This window comes from Protobothrops mucrosquamatus, unplaced genomic scaffold, assembly GCF_001527695.2.
Source record: "Protobothrops mucrosquamatus isolate PMUCROS unplaced genomic scaffold, P.Mucros_1.0 scaffold2139, whole genome shotgun sequence".
NCBI lineage: Eukaryota > Metazoa > Chordata > Lepidosauria > Squamata > Viperidae > Protobothrops > Protobothrops mucrosquamatus.
The window spans coordinates 220,373-240,533 of record NW_015388238.1 but is presented as its reverse complement, the minus strand read 5'-3'; the positions used below and the strand labels follow the sequence as shown (position 1 = coordinate 240,533).

Here is a 20,161-nt window from a genome sequence, read left to right as displayed (position 1 = left end):
CAACTGGATAAGTCTGGGTCAATCACCAGGGGCGAGGAGGGGAGGGGAGGGGAGGGAAGCGAGCCTGGTAAAAGACGGCTGGGGTTTCTTCGCTGGGGCCCCCGGGTGGCAGGCAGGAGAGACCTGGGGGCGGTGGGGAGGTGGAAACTCCAGGAAACGAGATTCCTCCGCTGTTAGCCCGCGGAACGGGATGCCACTAGAAGTGGGGCGTTCTGCTTTGCTGGAGGGAAGGATAAATTTAAGGGTGGGGCTGTGTGAACAGAATTCTGGGAACTGAAGTCCACACACCTCTTGGGAATTCTGGAGAGGGAAGTCCCCATTTTGGGGGATTCTGGGAGTTGAAGTCTTTTTTTTTTTTAATTGAAAATTTTATAAAAGTTTTACAACATACTTCCACCCCTCCCCAGAACCCACCCTACCCCTCCCCCCTCCCTCCCTCCCCCACTTCCCAGAGCCAATCACAGGGTTAACAATACAATAACCATACTCTATCTAACATTAATCAACTATTAGATTAACAAATCTGTAACATCCTTTAACTCTCTTTTAAACAAACATATTAAACACAATAATTATAACATCATATTAATAATTATAAATAAAAGTAAGTAACCAATTATAACACATAAACTACATTAGCACTCTAAAATTTACTCAAAAACCAAATGAAACTTTTTAGTACCATATTTACTCTCAATATAATCTATCCATCTTCTCCAAACCAGAATATATCTTTCTTGTGAATAATCCTTCTCATAAGCGGAAATCTTGGCCATTTCTGCTAAATTTGAGACTTTAAGTGACCATTCTTCTATAGTGGGCAGACGTTCCGTTTTCCAACATTGAGCTACAAGTAATCTTGCAGCAGTTATCAAATTCAACATCAAATCCATTTCTTTTTTATCCAGATCTTCCATAATACCCAGCAGAAATATCTGCGGATTAAACTTTATCTTTTTCTTAAAAATATTTTGAATATTCCACCATATCTTTATCCAGAATGCCTTTACTCCCCTGCATGTCGGGAGTTGGAGTCTTTAACACATTGGAATTCTGGGAGTTGATGGCCTCGCTTTGTGGGAATTCTGGGAAGTGAAGTTCACACACCTCTTGGGGATTCTGGAGGGGGAAATCCAGATCGCTTTGGAATTCTGGAGGTGGAAGTCCAGGTTTTGGGGGGGATTCTGGGAGTCGACGTCCACGCTTCTTGGGAACTCTGAGAGTTGAAGCCCAACCATCTTGGGAATTCTGGGAGATGAAGTTTATAATTCATGGGAATTCTGGGAATTGGTGTCCTCACTTCTTGGAAATCCTGGAGATGAAGTCCACACCTCTTGGAAATGTTGGAGGTTGAATTCCACATAGTTTGAGAATTCTGGGAGTTGAAGTCCACTCTCCATGAGAATTCTGAGAGTTGAAGGTCACTCCCCTTGGGAATTCTGGGAGTTGAAATCCACACATCTTAAAGTTGCTAAGATTGACAAACACTGCCTTAGATGGTGGGTAACAGATACCCCAAGCTTCTTTTTTAAGACCCTCAAAGTTGTCTTGTTTCCTGGTTCTGGGTTGCCATGTATTGGTGAGAAACAGATGAAAACTGCCATAAATATTTGAGAAGAGCTATCGTAGCCTGCAGTGGCAAAAAAACAAACCCAGGAGTTTGGTAGCACCTTTTCCAACTCACTAACTTTACGGTTTAGTATTATTTCTGCTTTTATTATTAAAAGACAGAAGCTTTGGGGAGCTGCAACTCACTTTATCAGATCCACAGACTGGCTAGATTGAGGATTTAAATTGTAATTTAAATCTGGAATCTGCTTCCTGCTGCATCTGCATAACCCACCTATCTTCCACCACTCACTGACCCATCTCAATTTTTAAATCCTACATTAGCATAGTCACGCTAGGCCTCTAGAGAACTGAGCCGCAACTCACAAAACTTACAACTGAGCCCAAAATTTCTGTTGCTAAGTGAGACATTTGTTAAGTGAGTTTTGCCCCATTTTACGACAATTGAGCCCAAAATTTATGTTGCAAAGTGAGACATTTGTTAAGTGAATTTTGCCCCATTTTACGACCTTTCCTGCTCCTGTTGTTAACTGAATCACTGCAGTTGTTAAACTAGTCACACGGTTGTTAAGTGAATCTGGCTTCCCCATTGACTTTGCTTGTCAGAAGGTCGCAAAAGGGGATCACGTGACCCCCCGGGGCACCGCAACCGTCATATATATCAACCAGTTGCCAAGTGTCCAAATTTTGATCACGTGACTATGGGGATGCTGCAACCGTCAACAGTGTGAAAAACCGTCTTAAGTCACTTTTTTCAGTGCTGTTGTAATTTCAAATGTTCACTAAACGAATGGTTGTAAGTCGAGAACTACCTGCATAAAACTCTCAGGATAGCTAACAAAGTATGAAAATGTATAACCCAGGGGTAGGCAACCATGGCCCTTTTATGACTCGTGGACTTCAACTCCCAGAATTCCTGAGCCAGCATGGCTCAGCATGGAAACCTCTCCCTTTCCCCTCAGCACGGCTGGCTCAGGAATTCTGGGAGTTGAAGTCCACGAGTCATAAAAGAGCCAAGGTTGCCTACCCCTGGACTATAACCATTAAGTAACATAAATAACAAAGCATAAAAGAGCAGCTGAGAAGAATCGATGGGGAGGAGTTAACCGCACAACACTGCTTCCATCAGTTTTTTAGCCAGTGTGGTGGATCCCATTCGCGCCTCTGCCTGTGATACGTTTTACCCATTCTATTTATAATGTTTTTATCATTTTCATTTTTGGAGTTTGCTTTGATAAGTTCAGCAGAAGGCAGCAAGCGGTTTTGAGAAGGGAGAAGGCAGTACCTACTCAGAAAAATCCACATTTCCTATTCAGACTCTTTAAAACTCGTAAAAGCAGGAAATCAAAAGATTCCCTAGCTGTGCCTGCCGCATCACAACACAAGCCACATTGAGACAGGCTAATGAAAGAAGTCAAGATTTATTCGATTGGGCTCTGAGAGATGCTTTGATTACTGAGCCAGCGTTTTTCAGAGGAACTGCCGAACACTTAACTCTCCCGGTTTTGTCTAATGTCTATGTATATACAGGTAGTCCTCAACTTACGATCACAACGGCGACCAAAATTTCTGTTGCTAAGCAAGACAGTGAATTTCAAGTAAATTTTGCCCTGTTTTATGACCTTTCTTGCCACTGTTGTTAAGTGAATCACTGCAGTTGTAAAGTTGTTAATATGTTAAGTGGATCGGGCTTCCCCCATTGACTTTGCTTGTCAGGTCATACAAGGGGATCACATGACCTCGGGACACTGCGACCGTCATAAATATGAGTTGGTTGCCAAGCATCTGTATTTTGATCACATGACCACTGGGATACTGCAGTGATGTGAAAAATTGTCACTGTTGTAACTTCAAACAGTCACTAAATGAACTGTTGTAAGTCAAGGACTTACCTATAGTCTGGCTGTAATATTATTTATCCTTATTATCATCTTTACTTCCCCCTTCCTTGTTATTCTCTTTGTTGCTTTGCATGTACACTGAGTGCTTCTGTATCGGAGACAAATTCCTTGTGTGCAGTGCTTTTTTTGTAAAAAAAAAAAAAAAAGTGCCGGAACTTGGCCACACTTGGAATACTTTATCCAGTTTTGGTCACCACGATATAAAAAAGATGTTGAGACTCTAGAAAGAGTGCAGAGAAGAGCAACAAAGATGATTTGTGGACTGGAGGCTAAGACATATAAGGAAGGGTTGCTGGAACTGGCTATGTCTGGTCTAATGAAGAGAAGGACGAGGGGGGACAGGATAGCAGTCTTCCAATATCTCAGGGGCTACCACAAAGAAGAGGGAGTCAAGCTATTCTCCAAAGCGCCTGAAAGCAGGACAAGAAGCAACGGATGGAAACTGACCAAAGAGAGAAGCAACCTAAAACTGAGGAGAAACTTCCTGACAGTTAGAACAATTAACCAGTGGAACAACCTGCCTCCAGGAGCGGTGAATACTCCAACACTGGAAGTTTTTAAGAAGAGACTGGACAGCTATTTGTCTGAAATGATATAGGGTTTCCTGCCTGAGCAGGGGGTTGGATTCCAAGGTCCCTTCCAACTTTATTATTATTATATTATTATAACTCACACACGTTATACAACCCGCCTTGCCTACCCTACAAGGTTTACCTTTATAGTTGAAAAAAAAATCCTCTTCAATTTTTAGTGTATCTAAAAGGTAAGTTAATACTAGTATTAATGTTACCGTGCACTGTGTGGCTTTAAATTACAAGAAGGCATTTTATTAATCTTTTGGGACATTTACCACTGGCCATTTACAATTTAGTTTAATGAATGGAAATGTCAGCTCCGTTCCGTTGCGTTCTATGACAAAAAAAAGCCCTGCTTGTGTGTCTAACCACACTTGGCCTAATAAACTACAGGTATATAGTTGTATATAGTATGTTTAGGTGTGTGTCATGTATGTGTTTCACTTTGTGAGCTGGCAACTAAATTTCATTTTTGATGTGTGCCGTTGTGCTCACAATGAAAAAATGACCATAAAGGTTATCTTATCTAATCCTCAACTTACAACAGTTAGTGACCATTCAAAGTTACAACAGCACTGTAAAAAGTGATTTATGACCATCTTTCACACTTATGACTGCTGCAGCAATCTCCACGGTCACGTGATCAAAATTCAGACGTTTAGTAACCGACTCATATTTACGACGGTCGCAGTGTCCCGGGATCATGTGATCCCCTTTTGTGACCTTCTGACATGCAAAGTCAGTGGGGAAGCCAGATTCACTTAACAACCATATTAACAACTTTACAACTGCAGTGATTCACTTAACAACGGTGGCAAGAAAGGTCGTAAAATGGGGCAAAATTCACTTAACAAATGTCTCGCTTAGCAACGGAAATTTTGGGCTCAATTGAGGTCATAAGTCGAGGAATGCCTGTATTTAATTTAATTCACTTCAAAGTAGAAAACCAAGGGTCCAAAATAATAAATAAATAGACCAGGACATTTTGCTGCCGTGTTCAGTAAAAATCCTTGCAACCAATCTGCGAAGAAACAATTAGGATAGGGGAAAAATCAGAATTTTGCAAATAAACAGCCAACAAATCGCTGCATTTTCATTGGGTATGAAGACCAACAACTGCACATAAAACATTTGCAATCAGAAAACGTATTTCTGATCTTGCAGATGTACTTTCTTAAAAAGACAGTATTTTTTTTTATGACATGGAGCTAAATTTAGATATATTTTTTTTACAGTTACATCACAAAGACAATCATATTTAGGCTTAAGGGCAAATCTAAAATGGAGAAAGACTATAAAAATGAGATTTTTCACATTTAAAAATACCCAGGAAATGACTTGGAAGAGAAGCAATGTTCCACTTAATGGAGCATACTTGTTGAACAGGAAGATAAAAATCCAGGAAGCTAGCTAATTCCTGGGTTAAGGATCGGCATAGCTAAATCTTCTCTGCAATGGATCGCTCAGTTTCCTGTCTGTTGCTAGTGGATCCTTTTCCCTTTGCAAAAGGGATGTTAGAGGCAAGATCACAGCAATGCCTCTAAAAAGGAGCAGATCTTCGTGCTCAACTTACGACGTAACTGAGCCCAGTATTATGTTTGTAAAGTGGGTGATCTGGCGACGGCACCTAATTTTACAATCTATTTTCCAGTGGTTGTTAACTAACCACCCATGTTTGTTACGTGGTATGTCTTGTTTGGGTATGTCTAGTTTAATGAAAAGAAGAAAAGAAGAAAAAGCAGTGTTCCAATATTTGAGGGGCTCCCTCAAAAAAGAGGGGGTCAAGCTATTCTCCAAAGCGCCTGAAGGCAGAACAAGAAGCAACGGATGGAAACTAATCAAGGAGAGAAGCAACCTAGAACTAAGGAGAAATTTCCTGACAGAGCAATTAATCAATGGAACGATTTGCCTCCAGAAGTTGTAAATGCTCCAAAACTGGAAGTTTTTAAGAAGAGACTGGACAGCCATTTGTCTGAAATGGTATAGGGCAGGGGTAGGCAACCTTGGCTCTTTTATGACTTGTGGACTTCCAACTCCCAGAATTCCTGAGCCAGCCATACTGAGGAGAAAGGGAGAGGTTTCCATGCTGGCTCAGGAATTCTGGGAGTTGAAGTCCACAAATCATAAAAGAGTGAAGGTTGCCTACCCCTGGTATAGGGTTTCCTGCCTGAGCAGGGGGTTGGACTAGAAGACCTCCAAGGTCTCTTCCAATTCTGTTATTCTGTTCTATTCATGGTTGTTAAACAAACCCATTGTCTACAATGGTGGAAATCAGAAGTAAACACTACTTTTTGGCAAAAAAATGTAAACAGCAGACACGTGATTGCAGGTCACTGCAAATAGCAAGGGATTATGTAATCAGAAGGTGGGGGGGGCTGGCCATCATAACTCTGCATTCAGGTCATAAGTAGCCCCTGGGGAGGTCCATTGTAACTTTGAACAGTCACTAACTGACTGGTGACCAAGTCCAGGACTACAGGTAGTCCTCGACTTACAACAGTTCGTTTAGGGACTGTTCAAAGTTACCACGGCATTGAAAAAAGTAACATGACCATTTTTCCACTTAACAACCGTCACAGCGTCCCCATGGTCACATGATTAAAATTCAGATGCTTGGCCACGGGTTCATATTTAGGACCGTTGCTGTGCCCCGGGGTCATGTGATCCACTTTTGCGACCGTCTGACCAGCAAAGTCAACGGGGAAGCCAGATTCACTTAACAACCGTGTGGCTAACTTAACACCTGCAATGATTCCCTTAACAACCGTGACCAGAAAAACCGCAAAATGGGGCAAAACGCACTGGACAGATGTTTCACTTAGTAACAGAAATTTTGGGCTCAATTGTGATTGTAATTCAAGGACTGCCTGGATCTATATAGCCACCATCTTGATTTTTTTCACCATTCCTGCAGATGCCTCTATTACAAATGTTAAGGCATATGATGGCTTGGGGTGTAATTGGGTCCAAAACCCGATTCAAAGTCAAACTAATTTCTACCAGGTAAAATCTCCACCGACATTTATGTAACTGTGCTCCCAAATGCTCAACGATCTTAAACGTATCTCCTTCGTGAGGCTGAATTTTAAACTGTGCATCCTGGGGGCAGAGGTTTCCTCTGCCTTCCTGCAGAGGGATATCGGAGAACAGAAAAAAAACAAAAGAGGGATGGAAACTTTAAAATTGTTCCAAGCTTTTTAAATTGGGTACATGACCAAGCAGAGGCTAGAAATACAGGTAGTTCTCGACTTATGAGCAATCACTTAGAGACTTTTTGAAGTTATGACGAACCTCCAAAAAGGTACTTATGATCCAAATTAGAATAGAATAGAATAGGATAGGATAGGATAGGATAGGAACAGGAACAATAGAATGGGATGGAATAGAATGGAATGGAATAGAACAGAACAGAACAAGAACAGGAACAATAGAATGGGATGGGATGGGATAGGATGGAACAGAACAGAACAGTACAAGAATAAGAACAGGAACAATAGGATGGGATGGGATGGGATGGGATGGGATGGGATGGGATAGGATAGAATAGAATAGAATAGAATAGAATAGAATAGAATAGAACAAGAATAGAACAAGAATAAGAACAATAATGGGATGGGATGGGATGGGATGGGATGGGATGGGATGGAACGGAACAGAACAGAACAAAACAAGAACAAGAACAGGAACAATAGGATGGGATGGGATGGGATGGGATAGGATAGGATAGAATAGAATAGAATAGAATAGAATAGATCTTTATTGAGAATAGAATAGAATAGAATAGAATAGAACAAGAACAATAGGATGGGATGGGATAGAATAGAATATTGAGAATAGAATAGAATAGAATCTTTATTGAGAATAGAATAGAATAGAATCTGGAAGGGACCTTGGAGGTCTTCTAGTCCAGCCCTCTGCTCAAGCAGGAGAACCTATACATTTCAGACAAGTAACTGAAAGTTCCAATGGTTTTTCTCTCTGTCTGTCAAGAATGAAAATTTGTCAGCTACGTGCCTCTTTGTTTGCATCTTGCCATTAGAATAAAAAGGGGAGGTGTTTTTGAGTGAGTTATTTAGAGAAGTGAAACCTTTCCAGATTTACTGAAGCTTGCTGAAAGTCAGCACTATGGAAATCTTCCAAGGACATTCTAGCCAGGTGTAAAGATGACAGGTCTCATAACAAGGAGAACATGTTTACATGAGCTACATGGACACCTGGTGGGATTTGGCTGGGAAAGTTATTGTTATATGCTATGGTCTGATGCCTTCAGATTTTAGAATTAGTTTTACCTCGCCTTTACCAGGCAATTTAGAATCACAGAAGAACAGAGATGGAAGGGACCTTGAAGGTCATCTAGGCCAACCCCTTGCTAAGCAGGAGACCCTTACAGAATCATAGAATAACTGAGTTGGAAGGGACAATATATTCAACAAACAGTATGCTTTTCAGAAATGAAAATAATCCTGGACTTTTATTTAGATATTTAAGCTGGAACTTGTCTGTCTGTCTCTCTCTCTCTCACACACACACACAGAGAGAGTTATGCAATTGCATTTTGGTACATGGCAACCGGCCCACACTTAAAGCTGTTTGCAGCATCCTGCAGTGGCATAGCTGCAACCGATGATACTTTTGCAAGTTTCCAGCAAAAAAAATTCCCTGCGGATAATTGGAGGTCCGTTCAAAGTTGGTTATGAGATGGGGGGAGCTATATAAATGTTTTAAATGAATAAATGTGTTTGTTTAATGATCACGGCGTTCACTTTACCACCAGTTGCAAAAAAAAAATCTCATAAAATCGGGTCAGTCATGTGGATTTCTCGACTTATGACCATCGTTACGTGCGATGGACATTCCGGGCCCCATTGTAGTCATAAGCCGAGGACTGTCTGTACTTTCACCACCATGCCCAAAACGAGGAAACTGAGCAGTCTATATTTTGCGGGGGGGGGGGGGAATTGTCTGCTTGATCAGGGGACTGGAGGCTAAAACATATAAGGAACGGCTGCTGGAATTGGGTATGTCTAGTTTAATGAAGACAAGGACGAGGGGGGACAGGATAGCAGTGTTCCAATATCTCAGGGGCTACCCCAAAGAAGAGGGAGTCAAGCTATTTTCCAAGGCACCTGAAGGCAGGACAAGAAGCAACGGGTAGAAACTAATCAAGGAGAGAAGCAACCTAGAACTAAGGAGAAACTTCCTGACAGTGAGAACAATTAACCAGTGGAACAACCTGCCTCCAGAAGTGGTGAATGCTCCAACACTGGAAGTTTTTAAGAAGAGACTGTACAGCCATTTGTCTGAAATGGTATAATTTCCTGCCTGAGCAGGGGGTTGGACTAGATGACCTCCAAGGTCCCTTCCAATTTTTATTATTATTATTATTATTGATCATCACACAGTCAGCCAGATGTTCAGACTGGATTTGGCATTTTTGTCTACCTATCGAGTCCTTATCCAGGACCTGGGATAGGCAGATGTGGATGTTTGATGGTATTACAGATATCGTCGCAGGATGGAAGCAGTTCCTAATAAGGCCGCCTTTTGCAATTGACTAATGGCGAATTTGTCAATGCCGATCATGGAGTTCAAGTGGTGCTCCAGTTGTTTTGGGATTGCACCCAAGGTGCCTATTACTATTGGTACTACCCTTGCTTGCCTTTGCCACAGTCTTTCTATTTCTATTTGTAGGTCTTTGTATTTTATTATCTTCTCCAGTTCTTTCTCGTCTATTCTGCTGTCTCCAGGCACTACCACGTCCACTATCCAGACTTTTTTGTCATCATCATCATCATCATCATCATCATCATCATCATCATCATCATCATCATTATTATTATTATTAACTGGAAATCATTGCTAAGGACCAGCGCAAGATGCAACTTTTAACTGGAAAATATAGTTTTCTCTTGGGTTTTTTTCCCCAATAGGACTGGCTTGTAATGGGGTGCATAGGGAATATATAAAGTCAGACCAGGACGCCACAGAGAAAGAAATGTGCTTTACTTTCATCTCTTCATGCCAAGGAGAATTAATGCTCCCAGGCCTTGCGACAACTGATTCCACCTTTTTCTCCTGGGTGAAATTAACAAACGCGCAACCACACCACCATCTAGTGGACACATCGCAAGTCCTTCCAATCGTCCTGCCCCCCCCCCCAAAAAAATCTAGGGACAAACCGAGAGGCTGGATCTTTTTTTAATCCAGGTTTTAAAAACGCCATCCGTTCCTGGAGGTTACGGATTACAAATTTAAAAAGATTAAAAACAACCAGAGGGTTAAATGATTGCTTTTCAGTGTTGGAGAGATGCAGCCCCAAAACTAACTTCCTTCTGACTTTCGTCCAGCGGTTTTTCATTCTGAATTTCTGACCTGCAAAAGGATCAGAGCTATAAAAACTAGGACCTGGCCAATGAGGCTTTTCTATAATGGGTGGATTACTTTGACAAAACTTTAGGCATTAGGATACCAGGAAGGTGTTTATTGTTTTCAGACAGGACAAGACACTCTTGAAATTTTGCAAAAGAGGATTCCAGGGCCGTCTAAAATTCAAAAGTGCAGATGAAGTACAAACAACATGGAGTGAAAATACATCCCAGAGGTCTGGCTGCCTCCGTTTTAGGTGTTCCTCTCTGAGCTGCAGAGTTCTTCCGCTGTCTGAAATTCATTCTATGCCAGGATGTTTGTTGGCTGACTTTCTTGGTTGCAGTCTTTTACAGCCGTAGAGTCTGCTCCTTCTCCTTCAGATGCAGTAATTTTGGGGTGGTTATTTCTCTGGTTGCAGATGGCATGCAAAAGAATGCCTGAAAAGAGTTTAAAAAAAAAAAAGAGGGAGGGGGGTGGAAGGAAAAAAAGAAAGAAGGGAGAGAGGAAGGTAGAGAGAAGAAGGTAGACAAGGAGAAAGAAGAGAGGGAAGGTGGATAGAGAGAGAGAAGGAAAGAAGGTGTATAGAAAAAAATCGGAGGGAGGGAGGGAGGAAGGTGGATAGGGAGAAGGAATAGGTGGATAGAAAAAATATGGGGAGGTGGATAAAGAGGGGATGAAGGGTAGGAAGGGAAGAAGGTAGAAGGAACGAAGGGAGGGAGGAAAGAAGGAAGGTGGATTGAGAGAAGGAAAAAAGATGGATAAAGGGAGGGAGGATAGAAAAAAATAGAAGGGAAGGAGGGAGGGAGGAAGGAAAGGAAAGAAGGAGGTGGATAGAAAAAATAGGGTGGGAAGGAAGGAAAGGAAGGAAGAAAGGAAGGTGGATAGCAAGAAGGAAGGAAGAAGGTGGATAAAAAAGGGGAGGGAGGGAGGGAAGAAGGAAGGAGAGAAGGAAAGAAGGAAGAGGGAGGGAGGAAAGAAGGAAGGTGGATAGAGAGAAGGAAAAAAGTAGATAGGGAGGTAGGGAAGGAAGGAAACATATTAGCTATTTCCAAACTCTTTTTTTTTCTCTGAGAAGCCAAACACACAACACAGCGTGAGAAGGCGCAGATAGAGAGAAGGCAAATCGTCTTACCGGCTGCCACTGACACATTTAAGGACTCTACCCCAAATTCCAAATCTCTTCCGGGAGAGATGGTCAACATCCTGTGGCATAACTTTTTTGTCTCCGGAGACAGGCCGTAACCTTCATTCCCTGCATGCATGTGTCAAAAGGAAAAAAAGAAGGGCAATTTAGATCTAGACAATTTCAAAATGGATTTATTTATTTTTTAGCACGTACATCTTACTTCCATTTCATTCTCTTTGAGAGCCCAGTGGCAGGGAGTCCTGGAGAGGTGGGGCCAAGCCAGGGCAGAGAGACCCAGGCTGTGGACCTTGAGGCCTCTGGGCTGGTCCCACCCTCTCAAACCCAGGTTCTTTGTGGGGCAGTGGGGAAGGCCGGACAAGGAGCTGGAGACCCACGTTTGAGGTTCTCTCCAGTCATAGAGGTTCACTGGATGTTTTTGAGCCAGGTCTTCTAATCCAATCCCCTGCTCAGGCAGGAGATCCTATACCATTTCAGACAAGTGACTGTCCAGTCTCCCCTTAAAAACCTCCAGTATTGGGGCACCCACAACTTCTGGTGGCAAGTCATTCCACTGGTTAATTGTTCTCACTGTCAGGAAGTTCCTCCTTAGTTCTAGGCTGCTTCTCTCCTTGGTTAGTTTCCATCCGTTGCTTCTTGTCCTGCCTTCAGGTGCTTTGGAGAATAGCTTGACTCCCTCTTCTTTGGGGCAGCCCCTCAAATATTGGAAGACTGCTATCATGTCACCCCTGGTCCTTTTTTTCATTAAATTAAATTACACCAAGGGTAGGCAATCCTGGCTCTTTTATGACTCGTAGACTTCAACTCCCAGAATTCCTGAGCCAGCATGGCTCAGCTTGGAAACTCTCCCTTTCCCCTCAGCTTGGCTGACTCAGGAATTCTGGGAGTTGAAGTCCACGAGTCATAAAAGAGCCAAGGTTGCCTACCCCTGAACTAGACATACCCAATTCCTTCATATGTTTTAGCCTCCAGTCTCCTAACCATCTTTACTGCTCTTCTCTGTACTCTTTCCAGAGTCTCAACATCTTTTTCAGTCAATAAACTCCTGGTTTATTCTGGATCTACTCCATGGTTTCACAGCCTCAGCCACTTTGAAGATGCATGGGCTTCAACTCCCAGAATCCCCCAGCCAGCATGGGAATGGCTGGCTGGGGATTTCTGGGAGTTGAAATCCACACATCTTAAAATGACTTGAGGCTGAGGAAAACTGGTCCAATCACAAAATGGTTTCCCTTTGAAGACGGTGATGAGAATCATTGAAATGGTGTTATTTATATAAAGCAGGGGTCTGGCTGAGGAATTCTGGGAGTTGAAGTCCACAAGTCATAAAAGGGCCAAGTTTGAAGACCCCTGATATAAAGTATATAAAGTCTAGCATACTTTCATTTTCTTTCCCCCCCCCTCTCCCGCAACCTATGTGGCAACTTAGAACGACAAAGATGGCTTCAGCCAGGCTTGTTTCAGAAGTTGACAGTATATGAAAGAATTACAGATTTTTTCCCCCACACATCTAGCCCTAGAATACCTCATGGCAGACCCTGAAACCAGAAACTCTTTTCCTTTCCCTGATCACTTCGGCAGAGTTACTAGGCCAACATGACAAGTGAAAGTTTAATTAGAGCTTTCGATTGATTAGCAATTAAACTGCCACCCAGCGAAACAAGAGCAGATGCTACAATTCAGACCCTCTGCCTTTGGCGCTCGGCTCAGAGGAAGGATTTGTTTTAAGAATTAGATGACCAAAGGATGCAAGTAGAAGGGAGATTTAAAAAGAATGTGCTAAAGCAGGGGTGTCAAACTCAATTTCATTGAGGGCCGCATCAGCATTGCGGTTGCCCTCGGGGGGGGGGGCGGCCTACTGGGTGGGCGTGAATGGAGTGGGTGTGGCCTACTGGGTGGGCGTGGCCAGCTCTACATCATTCAAGGGTGCCTGTGGGGGCCTGGGCAGGAGTGGGACAGATCTGAGGGTCTCTGGCTGAAAGGGGTAGGACCAGGGCAGAGTAGGCGAGGGCCATTTGCTGGCCACTTCCAGGCGATGGTGCATTTCTCCATTCCTCACAAAGGGTGACACCTCCCCAGCATGCACCCAGGGGTTGGGGCCGACGCGGCAGGGGCTGGTTCCTCGCTGTTTCTGGACGGCCTTGTGGAGCTAAGACTGAATGTGTTTCAGCATAGATGGCCACCACAAAATTGTACATTGGCTCCCGGCCGGCCTGGGCCAGGGTCAAGGTACAGGGGGCCGTTCCCTCACTGTTTCCAGGATGGCTTCGCGGGCCACATGAAACCACTTCACGGGCCGCATCCGGCCCCCCGGGCCTTGTGTTTGACATGTCTGTGCTAAAGCAATGAACAAAAAAGTATATAAATACATAAAATCGTCTTTCTGAAACAATAGCTTCAAAACTAATCACAAGGAAAAAGGGATTGGAAAACTTTGTTATAAAGGAAATGACTCTAGAAACATTGACTGCAGTGCTCAGAGATCAACTTCTTGGCCCAGCCCACCTCGCAAGGGTGTTCTTGTAGGTAAAACAGGAGACAGGAGAATTAGTATGTTTGCCACTTTCAGTTGTATAGATAAGACAGGTAAGATAATAATAATAATATGAAGATACAGGAGAAGAAAAGGAGAGGAGGAGAGGAGAAGGAGGGAAGGAGGAGAGAAGGAAAAGGACAGAAGGAGGTAGAAGGAGAAGGAGGGAAGAAAACAGAAAAAAAGGGAGGAGGAGGAGAGATGAAGAGAAGGAAAGAAGGGGAAGGAAAGAGCAGGAGAGAAAGGGAGGAGAGAAAGAACAGAAAGAAAGATAAAGAGAGAGAGAGAGAGAGAGAGAGAGAGAAAGAAATAAAGAAAAAAAGAGAAAGAAAGAAAGAAAGAAAGAAAGAAAGAAAGAAAGAAAGAAAGAAAGAAAGAAAGAAAGGGGAGGGAGGAGACAAAGAGAAGGAAAAGAGAAAGGAACAAGGAGAGAAGGGGAAGGAGAGAAAGGAGAGAAGGGGAAGGAGAGAAGAGGAGAAAGAGAAGGAGAGAAGGAAAAGGAAGGAGAGAAAGAGAAGGAGGAGAGAAGAGAGAACTGAAAAATACTCCTCTATGCTGTTTCCCTTTTACCCAGGATTCAGGATCTAATTGGTGGCTCCTTTTAAGTTTCACCTTACAGTCTGACCACGATAAAAACACGGTCAGATTGCTGACGTATCTCGCAATCTCCCTTCTACCCTGCTGGTGTCACATTTTTCAACGGGAAGAATCTCCTTTTGCTGACTGCTGGAAAGCAGATGAAAAGAGCCCCCATCTATTTGAACCAACAAGAAAAGAATTTCCCACACCAAAGGGTGTCAGGGATGGTTTTTCCCTGTCTCCCCCCCCCCCCCCCGCTCTCCACTCCATGGAAAAATTTACCTACCAAGTAACAATATGGTGGGTTGAGTCCAGCGAAAGTTTGAGCAAGTGACAACTGGAACGTCTCCCGGAATCTTTCCATGGCCAACTGTCCCGAGGATTTCCCAACCTTCTTCGGATTTTGTCTTGGGAGGGGAGGGGGGAAGGAGGGGGGAAGGAGAAAAAAAAGTCGCTCAAGTTTCAGACCTGTGCAACATTTTGCTTTCTATACACAAGGCTCAATTCTTTTGCTTCCTGGAGGGAATAAGGAAAAATTATCCTGGTTGGTTTTTGGTCACGTTGCTATGCATGCTGCCTTATATGAAATAGGTATTAATCTAGGGAAAAAAACAGATAAATAAATAAGAATGGTTTCCATTGACTAATCCAATGTTTCTCAACCATAGCAATTTGAAGATGGGTGGGCTTCAACTCCCAGAATCCCCCAGCAGCATGCTTTAATATGGGTGGGCTTCAACTTCCAGTTCCCCAGCCAGCATGTTTGAAGATGGGTGGACTTCAACTCCCAGAATTCCCCAGCCAGCATGCTTGAAGATGGGTAGATTTCAAGTCCCAAAATTCCCCAGCCAGCATGCTTGAAGATGGGTGGACTTCAACTCCCAGAATTCCCCAGCCTGTCAGAGTCACCTTATATGGGAATTGGATGGCATAAAAAATTAATAAATGAATTAACTCCCAGAATCCCCCAGCCAGTATGCTTGAAGATGGGCAGACCTCCACTCCTAGAATCCCCCCGTCCAGTTATGAATTTGGTTTTCTTCCTGATTCTTCTCAGAAACTGGCAGTCTTCCAACCCATCACCCAGACAAATTTATGCGTGGGAAAAAACAAGATTTTTGGATCCAGTTAAAAAACAAAACAAGAGAATTTACACCATGGTTTCCATCGAGGCAAACTCTCCTGCATGGCACACTGAGAAAAGATGTCACAGGAGCCAGACCTGCATTTAACCTCTATTGTTAGCCACCATTTTTGAGAGAGGGAGAGGGAGGGAGGGAGGGAGGGAGGGAGGGGGAGAGAGAGAGAGAGATTGTTTTCAACTGTAGCCTTATGCTGCCATCCCATGTCCATTTGTTGTATTACAACAACTTGTACTCCGGAGCAGTATGTACTGTATTTCTCAATCTTGGTATCTTTAAAATGCGTGGACTTAAACTCCCAACTCTTCAATTCCCCCCCACATAGCATGCTGGGAATTGAAGTCCACGCATCTTCAAGTGGCCAACATTGAGGAACAACTGAGCTACAGCTAACGGTCAAAGATGGGCAACTTAGTATCTTCCGCCCTGTATAATTGGCCACGCTGTCTGAGATTGGCTTGTTTATTTATTAGCGGTTTATCCCACCTTTATTATGCAATAAAGAAATACTGTAAGCTGCTGTGCTTACCGGCTGGAAAGCCAGCAGCTCAGGTTTGAGTCCCAAGCGCCAGGTGAGGGGTGAGCTCCCGTCCTCGTCTCATCTCCTCCCAACCTTGCAATTCAAAAGCACACAAATCTTTTGAAACAAAGTTAAAAGATTAGAGGATTGGATTTATTAAATGGAACATTTAAAGATTAAACATAGGTTTAATTATGGGTAAAAAGGACAGAAAAAAATTGGAAATGAATGCATACTAGTTCAAGAGGGATATGTATTTTAAGTAGCATATTATTTTCTTATTTCTTTTCTCCTTCAACTTCAGAATTCCTGAGCCAGCATGGCTCAGCATGGAGACCTCTCCCTTTCTCTTCAGCATGGCTGGCTCAGGAATTCTGGGACTTGAAGTCCATGAGTCATAAAAGAGCCAAGGTTGCCTACCCCTGCACTACACCAAAGGTCTGCATGGCTGGCTGGGGAATTCTGGGAGTTGAAGTCCACAGGTCTTCAAATAAGCTGTCAAGGTTGGACACTCCTGACTTAATTTCCAATCCTCCAAATATTTTCACTGATCTCCTTTCAAATTGTCCCAATTTGTCTAAACTCTTCCTATGTGGTGCCCAGAGCAGTTCATCTCTTCTGATGGAAACCAAGTGGAATGTCTATTTTCCCTAATTGGCGTATAATAATTTTACTGATGCCACCTAAAACTTTTTGTTCTGCTCATTTTTAGCGATTATTTGGCACTGCAGATAAATAACTCAAGCTTGTTGTCGTTGCGAATGATTAGGAACAGGAGTATTTTACCTTAAGAAGGTCTTGAACATCATCGGTGCTAAATACATCGAAAACTTCCATGACCCCCGAGCTGGCTTTGCTAACGACTGGCGTCAGGGAGCAGCTGCAAAGAGAAAAGCTAAAGTTTAGAAAAAGAAATCCCCCCAAAGGATGAGAAGCTTTCAAAATTATCTAAAAAGCTTCAAATTAAAAACAAAACAAAACACCACACACTGCAGCAGAAGAAGAATTGCAAAATCCTGACTCTAATCTGGTTTTTCCGGGTTCAGGAGCTGCGAAGCATGCAATCCAGTTTCACACCCCTACCCAAATTTGTTTGATTGCATTCTTCTTTCTGGTGGTAAACTATTACTGGAGATGGAGGCTCCTTTGCTGACTCTCAGAGCTAATTATACTCCCAAATGTCATGGTTCCAACAGATGAAACCCTTCAAAAAAACTTCGAGGCATTGTTTACCTTAAAGAAGCTTTATTTTGAGTAGCATAATATCGGCACTGCATAATCGAAGCCAAAAACTGAATTCCCCTCCCCTGAGCACATAGTATCAAAGCACAATTCCCTCCTCCAATTAACAGTCATAAATCACATTCCCCAATTAGCTTGAAGCCCGGGCTTCCTCTCCAGTTCTCCAGCCCGATAATTCTTTATCAGCTCTGGGCTCAATAACCTTGATTCTCACCCTAGGTTTGGTGTTGTTATGTCTAGCTGGACCTTGGTTCACATTCCCCCTTCTCCCAGCATCATCTAACTCTAATATCAAAAGGTAAAAGATGGCTACATTTCCCTCTGTTGTCAATGCGAAAACATCTGATGTTAGCAGCGTTGACACCCAACTGGCTCAACCCAAAGACGCATTTTAACTAGCGGTCAGCTGCCAAGTGAAGCCAAACTGAGACAGCTCTGCTTTTCTACATCTGATGTTCAGAGGTAGACTGCTCTTGAACAAGGGGCTCCCTTCCTTGTTTCAATTGTTCTGCCGTCCATGAACTTCCACTTCTTGCTTGGCATACAGGCAGACCTCGACTTACAGCAGTTCGTTTAATGACCATTTTAAGTTTCAACAGCACTGAAAAAGGTAACATATGATCGGTTTTTTTTACATTTACGGCCATAGCAGCATCCCCATTGGTCATGTGATCAAAATTCAGACGCTTGGCAAGTGATTCTTATTTATGACGGTTGCTGTGTCCCCAGGGGTCACGTGACCCCCTTTTGCGACCTCCTGATAAGCAAAGTCAATGGAGAAGCCGGATTCACTTAACAACTGTGTCACTAACTTAACGACTGCCGTGATTCACTTAACAACTGTGGCAAGTAAGGTTGCAAAATGGGACAAAACTCGCTTAGCAACCGTCTCACTTAGTAACAAACATTTGGGGCTCAACTGTGATCAAGCCGAGGTTCACCTGTATTGATTGGGAACAGGCCCTGGGTTCGGGGATTTCTGACCAAGCAGACAGGCATTTCTCCAAAGACAAGCCTGTTCACCATCAAGAACCTATGGCCTGGTTCAACACAGGTAGCCCTTGATTTACGATCGTCACGGAGCCTGCCCATCATGTTTGTCAGTCATAATAACAGGTTGGTCCTGTGACAGACCCAATTGCCTGATCTTTTTTGCGGTGGTGGTTAAGTGAAGAAGGCAGTCATAAAGGAAGCCACTTTCATTTTCATTGTACTCTTCACCCATCCTTTTTGTTCAACATTCTTGTTGAATATTGTTCAACAAACATTGCTTTTCACCCAGCCTGAAAAAGACCAGCTCACCTGTTCCTTTCACTCGTCACGATCCCGTCAACGCCTAGGAAGTGCGCCGTTCGCAGAACCGCCCCCAAATTCATGGGATCGTGTATCCCCTCCAAAACCAACCAGATACACTGCGACCCCTTGCCAACGGGGGCTCGGTGGAGGGGCCCTTCCTGCCAGGCCAGGGGCCGAAGAGGGGAGGCTTCTAGACACACCCCCTGATGGACACCCCCTTTACAAAGGGCAGCCAACACTTTCCTGTGCACCTTCTTCACCGGGATCCCACGTTCCTCGGCATACTGGGAGAATTTTTCTGCCCCAGATGTTGTGTCTCGGCTCGTTCTGAGGAAGAGCTGGAAAAACGTCCGCTTGGACTTTCCCAGGGCCAAGGAGCAGGGGGCTGTCCCAAACAAGATCTCCGAGCCGTTGGTCCTTTCTGGCAGAGGAAGGCTTCTCTGCAGCTTTTTATGCTTGGAGACAAAATCATCATTTCTCAGGTTCCTGAATTCTTCCTTAGTGGTGCTCGGCACAGCTTTGGTGTAGAATTTTTGGAAGGGTTTACTCTGAAGAGCATCGGCCTTGCGTTTTTTCCCACCGGGACGGGGTACGGCGTTCAACAGGTCGGTTTCCTGAAGCTTAGACGTTTCAGGCTGCAGAGCGATGGCTTTTTTATTGCTTACTTCCTCAAGAGGCTGATTTTCCAACAACGGCGGTTTTTTCCACGTGGAGAAGTAGCGGGTGCTCTTAAAAGGAGCGGTAAGACCAATGACAAAGGGCAACTTTGCTGCCTTCCGCAAAGCAGCGTTAAAGGCATGCAGAGGGTCCATTTCTCCCACTTCTATTTCTTCATATGTAACCTTAAGAAAAGAAATGGATTATTATACGCAATGCTATAATCTCCTAGATCTGGGGTCTCCAAACGTGGCAACTTTAAGACTTGTGGACTTCAATTCCCAGAATTCCCCAGCCACAAGTCTTAAAGTTGCCAAGTTTGGAGACCCCTGTCCTAGATCGAGGATTCCCAACCTCTTTCAAGCTTCAGCTGCAGAATTCCTCAACCAGCACAGCCACTGACTGGACCTGGAGCCAGTCAGTCTCTCTCAGCCCTAAGAAAGAGGCAAGGGCTACCACATGCGAAAAACATTGCCAAAAAAAACCCCTGCAGGGACTAGTCTAGGGCAGTTGCCGTGCATCAAAACTGACTTAAAGGCATCCTCAAAATAATAAAATGAAATAATAAAAAGAGTAGTTGCGGCTTTGTCTCTAATGTCATAAATAAGGGATATGAAAAAAAAATCATTAGAAGAAT

The 20,161-nt window shown here is 43.5% G+C and overlaps 1 protein-coding gene across 1 annotated transcript; it reads right to left on the bottom strand.

Moving 5' to 3' along the window:
• Positions 1-10,518: 10,518 nt before the first annotated feature.
• Positions 10,519-19,679, bottom strand: MRM1 (mitochondrial rRNA methyltransferase 1). The gene is made up of 5 exons (XM_015824139.2): positions 18,874-19,679; positions 17,116-17,209; positions 14,954-15,074; positions 11,544-11,663; positions 10,519-10,848 (listed from the first exon to the last, which is right to left on the bottom strand). Exons 1-5 carry the CDS (start codon positions 19,677-19,679, stop codon positions 10,715-10,717), a joined length of 1,275 nt encoding a protein of 424 aa, XP_015679625.1. The 3' UTR covers positions 10,519-10,714.
• Between the last annotated feature and the right edge of the window lie 482 nt (positions 19,680-20,161).

Bases quoted from the DNA above. Each gene is read 5' to 3' on its own strand.
- MRM1 (XM_015824139.2), bottom strand. From the start codon at position 19,679: ATGGACCCTCTGCATGCCTTTAACGCTGCTTTGCGGAAGGCAGCAAAG. The intron at 11,664-14,953 runs GTAGGTAAATTT...ACATGCATGCAG, and splicing joins ACCCACCATATTGTTACTTG to GGAATGAAGGTTACGGCCTG. The intron at 10,849-11,543 runs GTAAGACGATTT...AACTCTTTTCAG, and splicing joins AAATGTGTCAGTGGCAGCCG to GCATTCTTTTGCATGCCATC.